This window comes from Zasmidium cellare (genome assembly GCF_010093935.1).
Source record: "Zasmidium cellare ATCC 36951 unplaced genomic scaffold M409scaffold_3, whole genome shotgun sequence".
Lineage (NCBI taxonomy): Eukaryota > Fungi > Ascomycota > Dothideomycetes > Mycosphaerellales > Mycosphaerellaceae > Zasmidium > Zasmidium cellare.
In genome coordinates this window covers 77,454-90,444 of record NW_022986947.1, presented here as the reverse complement: position 1 = coordinate 90,444, position 12,991 = coordinate 77,454, and the positions used below count along the sequence as shown (strand labels likewise).

Below are 12,991 nucleotides of genomic sequence, written 5' to 3'. Positions count from 1 at the left end.
TCTGCTAGAGCAATGCTAGAACGGCTAAGCCTGCACCCAGGGCAACGCACACACTCCAGGACACGCTCGTTGGAGTGGCCCCGGCAGTATTTGAAGTTGTGCCTTGGCTAGAAGGACTGCCAGCCGTCGATGCTGGACTGGATCCCGTGGTAGAGGTGTCATCACTGGAAAGCAAATCAATCATTGATCCATCACACCTCACAAAACGAACGGTACATAACTAGTCGCAGTCACCTCAACAGCCTGATACACAATCTGACTAGGCGCCAGAGAACTCGTCGTCCCCCTGACCACCTGCCCTTGTCCAGATGCAATGTCCGAACATACCGCGTTCGTTGGTCCAGCGATTGAACACCCAAGGAAGGCAATACTTGAGAACCGTCAACGAAATGTACTGCATATCCCAAACGGAACGGAAACTACTCACCCAGCACTATTCGTCGTCGAGTATTCCGCCGTCGAAGGCCCCTCTGTCAAGGTGATATTCGGCGCGATATCACAGTCGGGTTGTGCGCTTGGACACGAGACGACGTAGACTGTTTCGTTGTTGTCCGTATGCTGCTTTCATGTTAGCCACTACTCCCTCTCTTGAGTTAGAACTGGCTACTAACCTCTTGAGCGATCGAAGCCAGCGGCGTCCCCGGGATCGTCTTGAATGGTATCTATCATTTCTTCAAGTTAGACACGCGAGCCCTCTCATCAGTCCACGAATTGCTTGATATAGATACGAACCCATAGTAACCTCGTCCCCGACGCCAACGACGTCGTCTCTTGCGCCCAGGTCACGCTCGCGAATACGACCAACAGAAACGTGACGTAGCCTAACATTTTGCTTTGCCTTTCCCTTCAACGCTAAACGCTTGGTGTAAGGCGAGACAGACCATCAACGGCGAAAAAACGTGAAGTCGTTGTGAACGTTTCGCGTCACGCAAAAGCCTACCCCCTGGCGGCGCTGATCAGTTCCAACGAGACACGCGAGCAAGGTACGGTTCGCGTTTTTTGGTAAGTCATCATGCTCAGAACGCATATGCAGTGTGTTTTTTCGAGTAGGCGACGGAAAATGCTACCAACAAGTTATCAAGTCCTTTCGAATGCTATGCACGCGTGCAAACAATTCCCACATCATCCATCCGATCCGTCCTCGAACAAGCCCCAACGCCTCGCTTCGCTTCATGAATGCGTGATTTATTTTTTCTCCCCATCGTCGACTTCACCTGCTTCTGTGTCACATTTTACAGACGAGTCTCTTCTCGGTGGCTAGAGCTTCACGCTCCACACGCCTCGTCCTGCACATACGCCTAGCCAGTCGCCGCCTTGGGTCGTCAATGTGCTTTGAGGGGCCCATGACACGTTGGCGACTTCGTACTCGCACTTCCAGCTCGCTAGGGGTCCTTTGCCTTGGACTTCGGTTTGCCCACTGGATCCATTGCCGTTGACCGTGGGCACGGCGGCTTGGTTCGATGAGTTGAGCAGGTCCCATACCAGGACGAGGCTGTCGTCTGCGCCTGATGCTAGCATCCCTCTTCGGTTCGGATTCCACTCAATGCTCCTGAGGTCGCTTTGGTGGCCGCGGAGTTCTAGCAAGGCAGTACCAGGCTGCCGTACGTCGAGGATGCGGATGATGTTACTATCCGCTGCAAACGTAGCGAGAAGGTGTGAATCGTGAGGGGACGCCGCTAGTCTCAGGAGCGGAGGTGCCGGTGAAAGTGTTTGACTTGTGGATTTCGACGGCGAGGAAGCGCTCGGCGAGGAAGCTGTTTGAATGTCAGTGAAAGATGCTTATCAAGGGGGTTAAAGCTTGCCACACACCTTTATCGGACTTCTCGGCAGGCTCGTAGATGATAGTCGAATGTTCCAAGCTTCTCAGATCAAACATGCGAACACTGCCGTCGGCTCCGCAAGACACGAATACGTCGACGGATCCAGCGCAGAAGCGGACGTCAAACACCTCCTTGTCGTGAGCGATGAGTTGTGTTTTCGCTGTGAGGGTGGGTATATCCCAAATTGTGCAGGTCGTGTCAATCGACGAGGTGATGATAAGTTTCGGTGAGAGGGTATTCCAATCCAAAGAGGTCAAGGGGGCGGTATGTTCGGGCGTTTTGCTGTTGGAAAGCAACGCCAAAGGTTGCAGCTTTTGTGGCGGTGGCTCTCGAGAGTTTGCAGCAGCAGTGCGATTGATGTTGTTACTCGAGTGAGGTGTTCCGGGTGCTGGAAGACTCCAAAGCCGCAAATGGTCTCCGCTCGTGGCCAACAAGTCAGTGCTTTGCTTCTGCGAGCTTGGAGGCTCCCATAGTATTCTGGTCACTGGATAAGCGCAGGTCGCCTCAGCAACTTTGCTATATTCCAGCCCATAAGGCGACTGTCCCTGGCTCGTCACCTCTTGCGGCACGACATTCGTGTCCAATATCTGAATGAAGTTGTGGGGATCCTCCAGATAGCTTCCAACTGCCATTTTGCCTGCTCCACTGCCTCCCATGACGGGCCATTTGCACCAATCGTAAGCGTACGTGGGGAACGGGGCGAGGTAATTCGAGTTCGTAGGCGAGTCAGAATAGCTGAAGAATGCCGTTCCTTGCGGACCTTCATTAGCGTCTGATATTGCGCGCGATCGGATATCTGTGAGATTAAGAGGGCTGTGCGAGGGCCCAGCCGATGGGGTCTGGGCATTGGAGATGTTGTAGGCTTTCGGATTCGAGGCCGTAGGCGTTTGCGTCGGCGTCTGGTTGAAGGGTATGTATCTCTGCGCGCCGTCCAGGCCTCCAGGACTACTTCGCGAATGGCTATGAAGGGTGTTTGTTCGGGAAGGAGGCTGTGTCTGGGCCTGTGCGTATTGTGAAGCATTGGTCTGGAGAGGCTGTTGTTGCATAGTGGGCACTGTCGCAGGTGCTGTGAATGTGGACGAGGTAACAGGGCGCGAGGCTCCTCCAGCGGGCTGAAGTGCGCCTGGCAAAGCGTTCCCTACACCTGCGCTGGAAAGCAGAGTGGCTGAATGCGAGCCCTGTGGAGTTGCTTGTTGTAGGTTGAACGACGGCGCAATGGCCCCCGAATAGATGGTATCCTGGTAAGTTTGCTGCTGCGGCGTCGCGTACTGCTGTAAGGGTGGAGCGTTGGAGGGTACGCGGAGGTCTTCAGACACTCGCTGGGTATGCGTCCTTCGCGGAGTGCCAAACTGCTGTGACTCGTTGGGTACGGCAGACACGGGCGCTGACAGCGGTGCCGACTGATCAAGGCCTAGTCTGCCAGTCTGTATATTGTGTGCCATTCCTGCATCTTGCTCCCTGCTGTTGCTGCCGCCGTAGAGGTTCGGGTCGTTGGGTTGGGCGAAGGTGTCAGTGCCGGCGGTCGTTTGGCCGGAGGCTATCCTCTGCAGATTGGGGGCAGCCACTGAAGCGGCGCCTAAAGAGTTAAAGATGCCGCCAGCAACGTTGGGTACTTGTTGTCCGTGGTGGTGGGAGTGAAACGGCATGGCGAGTTGCGGGAGCGAGTCGCGCGCATTGAAGGGTCGCTGCTTCGCCAGATATCCTCTTGGACGTCCTGGAGTGCGATCGGTCGCGAGTGATGTTGGCACTGGCCTCGTCCAAGTGATCGTGCCCCCAGTAACGAGTGGGCGGTGGGTGTTTATCGGCTGTCGTCGCGGACAGCGGTGGTGCTCCGGATGCTGCTTGCTGCACACGACATCAAAGCTCGGGCTCTTTGTTCGCTGCCCGCCTCGGCAGCACGACGACACATTGACATCAACAATTCCGAACACCCTTCTGGACGGGCGTGGTGAATACTGGGCTTCGGAAGGGAACGATCTCGTGAACAGAGAGTGTCGAGGCTCAGAAATCGCTACAAATGCACCACTGACCAACAGCTCTCACGGGTTTCTGCATGACTTCGAGACAGCGAAATCTGATATCACAGAAATGTCACTTGAACGAGTAACATCGGGCGAGCCGCCGCGGTTCTTGCTTCTACTACCACCGACACCGTCACCTCCAAACACAGCGGCTTTAAAGTCAGCATATGGCGAGACTATAAGCGAAGTTCTCAAAGAAGTTGCGACCCATTCGTCCGACACCGACAAAGCCGCAGTCTTGGAGATAGCGCTTGCATGTCCACATTTGATCGATGCGCAGGACAAGCCACGATCGAGTTTATATGACGAGACTCAAGCCTTGGTCGCTGGCTTGTACAGGCTTGTGACGTCGACTGCGGCGAGAGAGAACATCAACGTCGAGGATCATGATGGAGTCGATGTCCGAGTAATTCTTGTTGCATGGTCTTCCGAGAAGACAGCACGATCACCACAGCAGAAGCCATACGGTCCCATTATCGACATCGAGACTTTGGCGAGATCAGGCCGGCAGTGGCAATTCGCTTTTGGTGTCGAGTCCGAGGCAGGTGCAGGTCTGGTCAAGGCATTCGTAACTGCGAAAGGCAGTGCCGAAGAAAGCGTCGGAAGGGTGCAGAGCGGACCGGTCATGAATACCTCTGGATCAGCGTCGAGCGAACAACCATCAGCTACTGCGCCTTCAAATCCGACGCATGGGAAGCATTTTGACACTTGCGTAGGGGGTACATGGGACCACTTGCACAATGGTCACAAGCTACTAATCACCATGACCATCTTCGCTGTGGATGAGCGGCCAGAGTCTGAAGAGCGGAGTGCGAGCGTGTGTGTTAGTGGAGATCAACTCCACACGAAGAAGAAGCATGCTGAGCTTTTGGAGAGCTGGACGGAACGTCAGAAAGCAGTTGCGACCTTCTTCAACGCCATTGTCGACTTTTCGAACCCGGCGACGTCTGGACAACGTCATGTCAGTATACGTGACGATCCAGGTCCAAACGGCAAAGGCATCGATGTTCATTATCCAAATGGCTTGGTCGTGAAGTGTACAGAGTTCCAGGACGCCTTTGGACCTACCATTACCGATGAGCGAATATCAGCGTTGGTCGTGAGCACGGAGACGCGAGCAGGTGGTAAAGCAGTCAACGACAAGCGCAAGCAGCTGGGCTGGAAAGAGGTCGACCTGTTTGAGGTCGATGTTTTAGATGCGGATGAAGAAGGCCCGAGCAAGGATGGGTTCGATGGCAAGATCAGCAGCACAGCAATTCGAGAGAAGCTTGCGCGTAAAGCTGGCGGCAAAATGTGAGTACTGTCGAGCAGAAGCGGGAGTACCATGGATTGCGTGGGCAGCGAGCGGACGGTGAAGCTGCAGCCCTCTTCGCTTTGCACCATGGTTGAGGCACAGCTTACGTATTTGAAAGTCACCACATATGAGATATCCTCATGCCTCGTGGACCGAAAGAACGTTTGCTGAAAGGGCCAAGAGGTGCAGTCGTGGCCATGGTTCGTGAGTAAGAAGGATTGTCTTTCTTTCCGCGGTGGTACAGCGACTGGGAGTCTTGAAACCATATTCGAATCGTCCCTTGGTCGTCGAAGTGATGACACCTCCATGCCACCCTTCATGCTGGGTCGAGTGCGCTTATCCCTCAACTGGAACGAGGCAGAACATGGCTGGGAGATGGAACTCAGGCCTCCAGTCTGTTTCAGTGGCCATGTCTCTCCTTTCAGCGAGTCTCGCATACTACTGCAGCCTCTCAGCGGTATGGAAAGATACCAGGGACAGAGAACGCAAGCGGGCGGTGAGGTCGGAAAGTTGGTTGATGCCTTAGTGCCTGACGCAGCAGGGGAAACAGCGTTAAGCTCGAAACGGCCACACTCACTTCACCTCCTTTCTCCCATCTGTCACATTTCTGCCCTCCATCTTCTCCCGTTTCATACGCATCGCTATGTGCGACGACCATGGCGGGCCACACTAACAAAGTCCGGATTGGCGCATCTGTGCGTCTGCTCTGCGTTCCCCTTGTCACATCGCCCGCCACCTGAACGCCAGAGGATCTCCAACCTTGCCTGGCTCAATGCCCTGCACGAGCTTTGTGTATCAATGGTTGGATTGCGACCTGTTGGCACGCTGCAATTGACCGCTGGGCGGCGATCTGACCTTCGTCGGCTAGCGGCAAATCAGATCTGGAGCTGATGCGAGACGTGGCGTCTGCCTCCTGCACTTCCTCGACTGTGTCTCGACGAAGACGGGTCCGTGGAATGTGGTTATTCGGTATAGAGACCTCACATTAGATTGTACACTTCGACTCGAAGAGGCGCGGCCAGTGCTAGACACCGCCGGGCAGCTGGGCCGCAACTCACGAGAACGCAGCTAGGAGCTCGTCGTCTACATGGAGCTGCTCCAATCCTCTCCGATTCGTTCCAGCTTGCGTCTGCCAGCACACAACACACGCCAGACGAGGTTCCGGCATACACGACATGGTGCAACCACTGAAAAATCCCTACGTCGCATGTTCGCGCCGGACCGCTCGATGTGCACGCATTCGAGTTTGTTCCCGTGACCTGCAATCCAGGGGGCTCTCAGCTTTCTATTGGTGTCGTTGACCACATGATGCTCCTCCTGGTGGCCGCTGCGCTTCGGTAGTCTGCTTCATTTCTGCAGACATGACGCCGCCTGACCAGACCAGGGCATTCCGTCATGCGCTCGGTTTTATTAGGCTCTTCCCTTCACTACTGAACGGCCCGCAGTTCCCATGAGATCTTCGTTGTCCTGAACTTGGTTTCCAATGCTACTGCGCATCTAGGTTGCTTGAACCTCTGCATGACTAGCCACGAATGAGTCTCACTGGCGGATCTCACACCGACTCATGCAGCACTCAATACCTTCGAAGCTCTTCGTCACGACATGACTCCTCTTCCGTCCAAGTCCAGCTCATCAACCCTTCCCAAAGGTCTTCCTCTGGAACTGTGGAAACTCATACTGAGCTATATCGAGCCAGACTACGAGCAAGCAATCCCAATTGATAAGGCCATTGCCAGGCGTCAATTCCTGAGCGTCGAGAGCTTCGTCCCGCCAGACCCCCGAGACTCCCTCGCCAATGTTGGAAGGCATAGTATTGGCAGGCTAAGGCTCGTCTGTCGTGGGCTTGCTGAAGTCGGAGCACCCTTTCAATTTACCCAGCTTGTTGTTAGATTTTCGCAGAAGGGCCTGAGACGACTCGACAACATATCACAATGCCCACACCTCGCACGGCTTGTGAGACGATTTACCTACATGGTACCATATTTCTTCGAAGAAGGTGAGCTTTAGCTTGGGATGGACATCCACCGACGCTGACAGGATCCAGGCCTCAACAACTTCGACGAGATCAGAGATGACCTACGCCAAGAAGGACTTAAGAACTTCAACAAATTGCGAGAGAAGGCAGATGACCAAAGAGACATTCTCGATCAGCATCTCGACGTGCAAGTCCTCAAAAAGGCGATCGCCAACTTCACCTCCTTGCAGCTTGTTCAGCTTCTACGGTGGACAGAGCATGAAGACCGCATCGTGTTGGACTATCTAAAAAGACATGAAGAGGCACGTCGCACCGTGAATCTCGATTGGACCTTGGCCTGCTCCCGTGCAGGGCAGACCGTGGGCATTGCACTTCTGAATGCCCGCAAAACCGAGCCGAACAGGTTCATCCTGCCATTCGCGAGTCCTACCAGCGCACAGTTCCTCAGACAATCGAAGCCGAACTCAGTCTGGTCCTTGGCAGAGAAGTTGACGTGCCTCACGTTGCATTTTGACGATGGAGAAGATCTAGAAGGGAAACTTCAAGATTTGTCTGAGCTCTTCCACGCCATCTTCACCAAGGCATCCAAGATGAAGGCTGTTCATATCGGATTCCCACCACAGCACCCGCTTAGTCTGCCCCTGGAAAAGGTCTTCCATCATGTGAAATGGGACGACCTCATTGCATTTGGCGTGCAAGGTTGGGAACTAGAGAAAGCTGAGATTATCGGGTTGTTGGAGCGGCACAAAGATCGTTTGAAGGGTGTCCGACTTCGAGACGTCCACCTCAAGGACGGCAGCACTTGGAAGGAGATTCTGAGCTTCATGAGGGACGAAATGAGAATGCTGCAGTGGGTCAGCCTGAGGCGCATCGGCTACACTGCCTACTCCACATCGCAATTGCAACAGCACCCCGGGGCCGAAGTCCCACCCTTCCTCAGCGACAGCGAAGAAGACTCCGAGGACGAAAGTGAAGAAGACGAGCCGATCCCTGGACCGAGCACGCACGTTGACTCCGACGACGACTCCAACTTCGACGAAGACTCCGACGACGAGCACGAGCCTCACGCGAACGATATGGATTTCCCGAGTTTCTCCCCGGACACGCCGGCTTCGGCATCGTGGTGCAACTGCAGCGGCGATGATCATGTGGGTTCTGCTGAAGAGCTTGGCGATACCGATATCATTGTCAGTAATACTAAGCGGAAGCATTGGGAGCGGTGGGTGTTGAGACGCTGTCCTGAGCATGGGGAGCGATGACGCTGGTGAAGGGCTGGCCATGTGGCAGAGTCAAACCTGTGAAATGCTGGCACAAAGTTGATGAACATACTGGAAGCGTACACGGCGGCATAGTCAGGGGACATTGCATTATTCACTCACCAGCAAGCAAGCACCTCATTGCATTCTAGGCGAACCACGGGCGAAGGGGAAACTGCATTATTCGAAACATTCTGCATATCAATCATGGCCACGAAATATCGCCTATCGAACAACTCTGATGTTCCTCAATCCACCTCGCTATCCGATCTCTCAGCCATCCACTCACCCACTGCTTTCCCGCTCCCTTGCCGTTCTTGTCGACTTCCGGCTTGTGCTCCTGCCCGAGTCTGACGGCATGCATGATGTGGCATTCACCTTTCATTACCTTCTCTGCATCGTCTTGATCCGCGATGGATTTGACGAATAAGAATTGGAGGCATTTCTCGTTGTCCACGCACGCTTTCTCGCAGTCTTCGTACGAGCTGTGCGGATCTTCTTGACTCTCATTCTCTGAATCTTCTGACGTGGATTGAAGAGCTAGCTCTGCTTCCTCGTCGAGATTATCCCAGTTCGTGCGGTTGAACGGCATACCGCTGGGAAACGAGCCGTGATAGACATCGCGATAGAGTAGCTCAGAGCCATTCAGCGTCCTTTCAAATTGGAACATGTCGTTGAGGTGCTGAGAATTGACATGGTGCAAAGTCACGATCGGCTTGCAAAACACGTCCTCCGAGAACGTGAGCGCGCTCGCGTCGACTGAGGTCAGAGATGGTTTCGCGTCCGTGAGTCGCAGATGGAGTTCCTCGAAAAGCGCAGCAGCCAGAACGTAGTCGCCGAACCACATCTTGTGCACGCGCTTGTCCCATCGTTTCGCGAGACCTCGACGATCGACAGCGAATTCCTTGACCACGGCGCCGGAGAGGAGGAAGCCGCTGCCGCCGTGGCCGAAGTAGAGCTCTTTTGGATACTCCCAGATCCGGACGGCGTTGCCGTAGTAGAGTTTCTGGCGAGGATCCAGGGTATTGAGCCATTTGAGGAGGTTGGGCCAGCTGATGTATGTGTCTCCTTCTATGAAGAAGTACCAGTCGCGGTCTGGTGCAAGGTCCCAGGTCTGCTCGACGATATCTAGCACACGAAAGTCAGCAAGGACGTCGTAGCCATTCGTCTTGCAATAGAGACACCCACGCAAAAACTTATACTTATCAAGCCCCCAAGCAGCGCTCTTCCCCTCCGTCCTCCAATCATCAGAAGGAATAGAAATGCTGCTCAGATCCGGTAAATCTGCCTCTCGCCCTGAAGCCACATACTGCTGCTGCAGCTTGTAAATGTCAAAGTCCTTGTTGCCTTCCATGGCACTGGGGGTGAAGTTGGCCAACGCATTATGGACGCGATGCTCGCCTAGTCTCTGCTCCAGGTCCGAGAAGATGAGCGGTTCGCGGACGCATTTCAGGGTGGTGGCCAGTGGCGTGGGGAGTTTGGCGTGGAGTTCGGTGGCGCCGGTTTTGATGATGATGGCTATGTTGCCGGGGTCTGGAAATGTATTGCAATAGTCGTCGTCTCCGTAGTCGTAGTGTAATGGAGGAGCAGTCGCATTGGTGTGTTGATCTAATGCTTGTTCGGGGATGATTTCATGCTGAACTTCAGACGCGGCGTGTTGAACCGCTTCTACCGCCTGCCGGACGACAGTAGGTTCGTAGGCCGTGTTATGAAGCGTGAAGCCCGTGTAGAGTAGCCCGGCGAATATCGAGATGAAAGTCAATGCTAGGAGAAGTGTTCGCGAGGGTCTTGGCCATGGCGTGAGTGAGGTTGGTGGCATGATCCTTGACTCGTGGACGATGCCGGCGGGTGTGGCGTCACGATATTGGCTTGGGAAGGCCTTCTTTTCTTGATAACATCTCGACGGGCAGTATGTCGCTTTGCCTTCTGTTCAAAGATTGGAGATGAGATGGTTTTTGATGGTTGTTGAGTTATACGAGGTCTGAACTCGAAGGATCCACCCCATGGGTTAGAGACGGCGCTAAATCGCAGGACATGATCATTGAACGGGATGGTGTATCAGAGTGAGCGCAACTTTGGAAATGTCTATACAGTTGCTCGTGGTTTCGTTGACTCATGCTTATTATACAAAGGACAAGGCTGAGAACGGGAACTGTGCAACATGTGGCGTTGTTCACTAGTTTACATCGACCGATTTATTTCTCATATCAGCTGCACCGTCCTTCCATCATCAATCATTCCTCATCAGGGCATTGGCGACATATTGGTACGACCCTTTGTAAGTACATCATGGACATTGCCTTCAGCGTAAGATTTCGTCCGTTGCAGTGGTCTCCTCGAGCCTGGGCTGTGACTATCATCATCAAAGCGCGCCAGGCAAACAGTCATGAAGCTTGCTCGCACATGACGCTGGGGCAGACTATGATGGTCCAGCAGCACTTCCCAATCGCCATGATCCACAACAGTCGCAAAGGCATGCTCCTGTACAAGACATCTTCTACGGTGGAGCAATGACTGGGTATGCTCTCGATTCGAGTCGAAGTCAACAACAGGACCCTAGCTCTTCGAGTGACTTCCAAGGAGGAAAGCGAGATAGTACTGCAATCACTACTTGGACTTCTTACTGCTTGCAGTCGCTGTCTCCAAGCCCTGGAGGATCTCCGACCCAAAGACGTACATCATGTAGAATGGGATCGGGATCCAGGGACCATTTGGAATGATCCAGAGGAAGATGAGGCTGTACCAATCGTTGTGGCCGATTCCGTGGAAGCCAGAAAACACTTCGATCAGCCCTGCGGAAAGTTAGTTGCTTGTCACACTACTGCTCGCCAGACCCGTAATACTTACAATATAGCACCGTCTTTGCCCAGGTAACGGTCGCAGTGGTAAATCCCAGAAGCACTGCGATGGCTGCAATGCGACCATACACTGTTCTGCTCTCACTAAGAGCCCGAAACTGTCCCATGAAGCTCTTGTCCGGGGCACCTCTTCCTTGAATAGGCTCTTGCTCGCCATATGTGTACACGATATACAAGTAGGCCAGGTATGCGATCGTCTCCAGCGCGTTGAAGAAGCCCTGCGCGCCTGTCCACCCGTATCGATCTTCGTGTGCAGCCATGCTGTAAGCATAGTCTACTCTGCCGTAGAGATCATAGGGAGACCAGATCCAGTGCAGTCTCCCGCCCGGCATAGAATGTGGTCTCAATAGCACATAGCCAGTATCCCAAATCACCAAGGGAAGACTGATCGCCAGCCATATCAGGGTGAGGTTGGAAGGAGTGTGTGACCACTCTGACGATCGACGTCGCGTGGTGGTCGTGGACGATGGAGATGTGGCTGTCCTCGATCGAGTGGAGGCTGCAGGAGAAGACGTGGGCTTGACATCGTTCGCAGTCGAGTTGCGCGTGGTGCGTTTCGTCGGCGATGGCTTGGTCGGACTCTCACCTGGCGCGGGCTCGAAGTCGCGTGGGTGGTTTCGTGTCGCAACCATTGTGGGCGAGTCGCAAGAGTGCGGCGATAATTTATACAGCGGTTCGAGGTGGTTTGGATGCTTGGTGGTTTCACATGGCCCGTCGGCGCATCTGGTCGAGCTGATGAAGGGGAGGGCAGTCGAAGGGTAATTGGGAGGCTGGGAGTGTTGGTGTTCCCCTCAGGCCGTGGTCGATCCCGCTGACGTCGCAACGAAGTCAAACTGCGTCGGCCCATTTCGCGTCTGCGCCAATCAACCCACCTCCAACTTCCACCACCATCGCATTGCCGGCTCGCACTCATTGAGGCAGACGTGGCGGCGCCGGCGACGAGTCAGATGTTGGAACTCGATACGGCTAGGCAAGGCGAGCAGGCGATTCAACGCCCACGGAGGTCCCGTCCTCGTTACTGCTATCTCTCTGATTTTCACAAGCGACGGCGCTGCTGATTGCACTCCAAGCTGCTTAAATGCCTGAGGAGTAATGGGGATGAACGAGGAACCCAGAGACAGTATCTACTCACTGGAGCCGCCTGATGTATCCTGGATGAATGCATGAATGAACGAAGAATCGATTGACCAGTACGGTTTCCCCAAGAGTCTGCGAAGACCCTTGCCTCATGAGGCATCTCGGTGCCATGGCGACACTACTAGGACATGAATTCTACGACCTTGGGCCAACATACCTGGTCGGATAAGCAAATCTGTCAAGACGGTCTTGGTGCGGAGCCAGTAAAGTCGCAAGGTAAGGAAGAGGCCGAACTCGACTGCTCCATCCAGTCTCTAGCCTCGCAACGAAGCCGTGGATCTGCAACTTCTCCATGGAATGGGCCATTTCCTCAGGCTTCGGAACGCCCTTCAGGTGCAATGCTTTGAGCCGTGCGAAACAGCAACAAATCTATAACAAGACGTTGAAGATACAACCAACAGTGCCTCTGTTAGTCTGACAACACAACACCGCCACGAGCAGCGTATTGCACGTTCCACACGCGCTGAACATGGACGACAACACTCGGTGAACAGTACCTGGATTCTGGAGAACCGAATTGGTGCAAAGGGGACCATGTGAGGCCGCTCAGCAGCCAACGAACTTCTTTCGAGTGAGAAGGACCAACGGATATGCCGTGAGCTACGATAGTGAACCGCTATCTCTCTGGAC

At 54.1% G+C, this 12,991-nt stretch overlaps 5 protein-coding genes across 5 annotated transcripts; 2 read left to right on the top strand and 3 right to left on the bottom strand.

Annotated features, from left to right (window-relative positions):
- Nucleotides 1-1,257: 1,257 nt before the first annotated feature.
- Nucleotides 1,258-3,466, bottom strand: M409DRAFT_49840 (uncharacterized protein; the record flags this gene model as incomplete). The annotated part of the gene is made up of 2 exons (XM_033811359.1): nt 1,258-1,754; nt 1,810-3,466. The coding sequence occupies 2 exons, from the start codon at nt 3,464-3,466 to the stop codon at nt 1,258-1,260; spliced, it is 2,154 nt and encodes a 717-aa protein (XP_033672980.1).
- A 442-nt stretch (nt 3,467-3,908) lies between these two features.
- On the top strand, nt 3,909-5,138 carry M409DRAFT_17332 (uncharacterized protein; the record flags this gene model as incomplete). The annotated part of the gene is made up of 1 exon (XM_033804018.1): nt 3,909-5,138. One exon carries the CDS (start codon nt 3,909-3,911, stop codon nt 5,136-5,138), a length of 1,230 nt encoding a protein of 409 aa, XP_033672979.1.
- A 1,599-nt stretch (nt 5,139-6,737) lies between these two features.
- M409DRAFT_62901 (uncharacterized protein) lies at nt 6,738-8,369 on the top strand (the record flags this gene model as incomplete). The annotated part of the gene is made up of 2 exons (XM_033815357.1): nt 6,738-7,131; nt 7,180-8,369. The coding sequence occupies 2 exons, from the start codon at nt 6,738-6,740 to the stop codon at nt 8,367-8,369; spliced, it is 1,584 nt and encodes a 527-aa protein (XP_033672978.1).
- A 202-nt stretch (nt 8,370-8,571) lies between these two features.
- On the bottom strand, nt 8,572-10,402 carry M409DRAFT_62900 (glycosyltransferase family 31 protein; the record flags this gene model as incomplete). Its single annotated transcript, XM_033815356.1, has 3 exons — nt 8,572-9,494; nt 9,555-9,926; nt 10,354-10,402. The coding sequence occupies 3 exons, from the start codon at nt 10,400-10,402 to the stop codon at nt 8,572-8,574; spliced, it is 1,344 nt and encodes a 447-aa protein (XP_033672977.1).
- Nucleotides 10,403-10,973: 571 nt separating this feature from the next.
- M409DRAFT_17329 (uncharacterized protein) lies at nt 10,974-11,856 on the bottom strand (the record flags this gene model as incomplete). The annotated part of the gene is made up of 2 exons (XM_033804017.1): nt 10,974-11,158; nt 11,214-11,856. The coding sequence occupies 2 exons, from the start codon at nt 11,854-11,856 to the stop codon at nt 10,974-10,976; spliced, it is 828 nt and encodes a 275-aa protein (XP_033672976.1).
- Nucleotides 11,857-12,991: the final 1,135 nt, after the last annotated feature.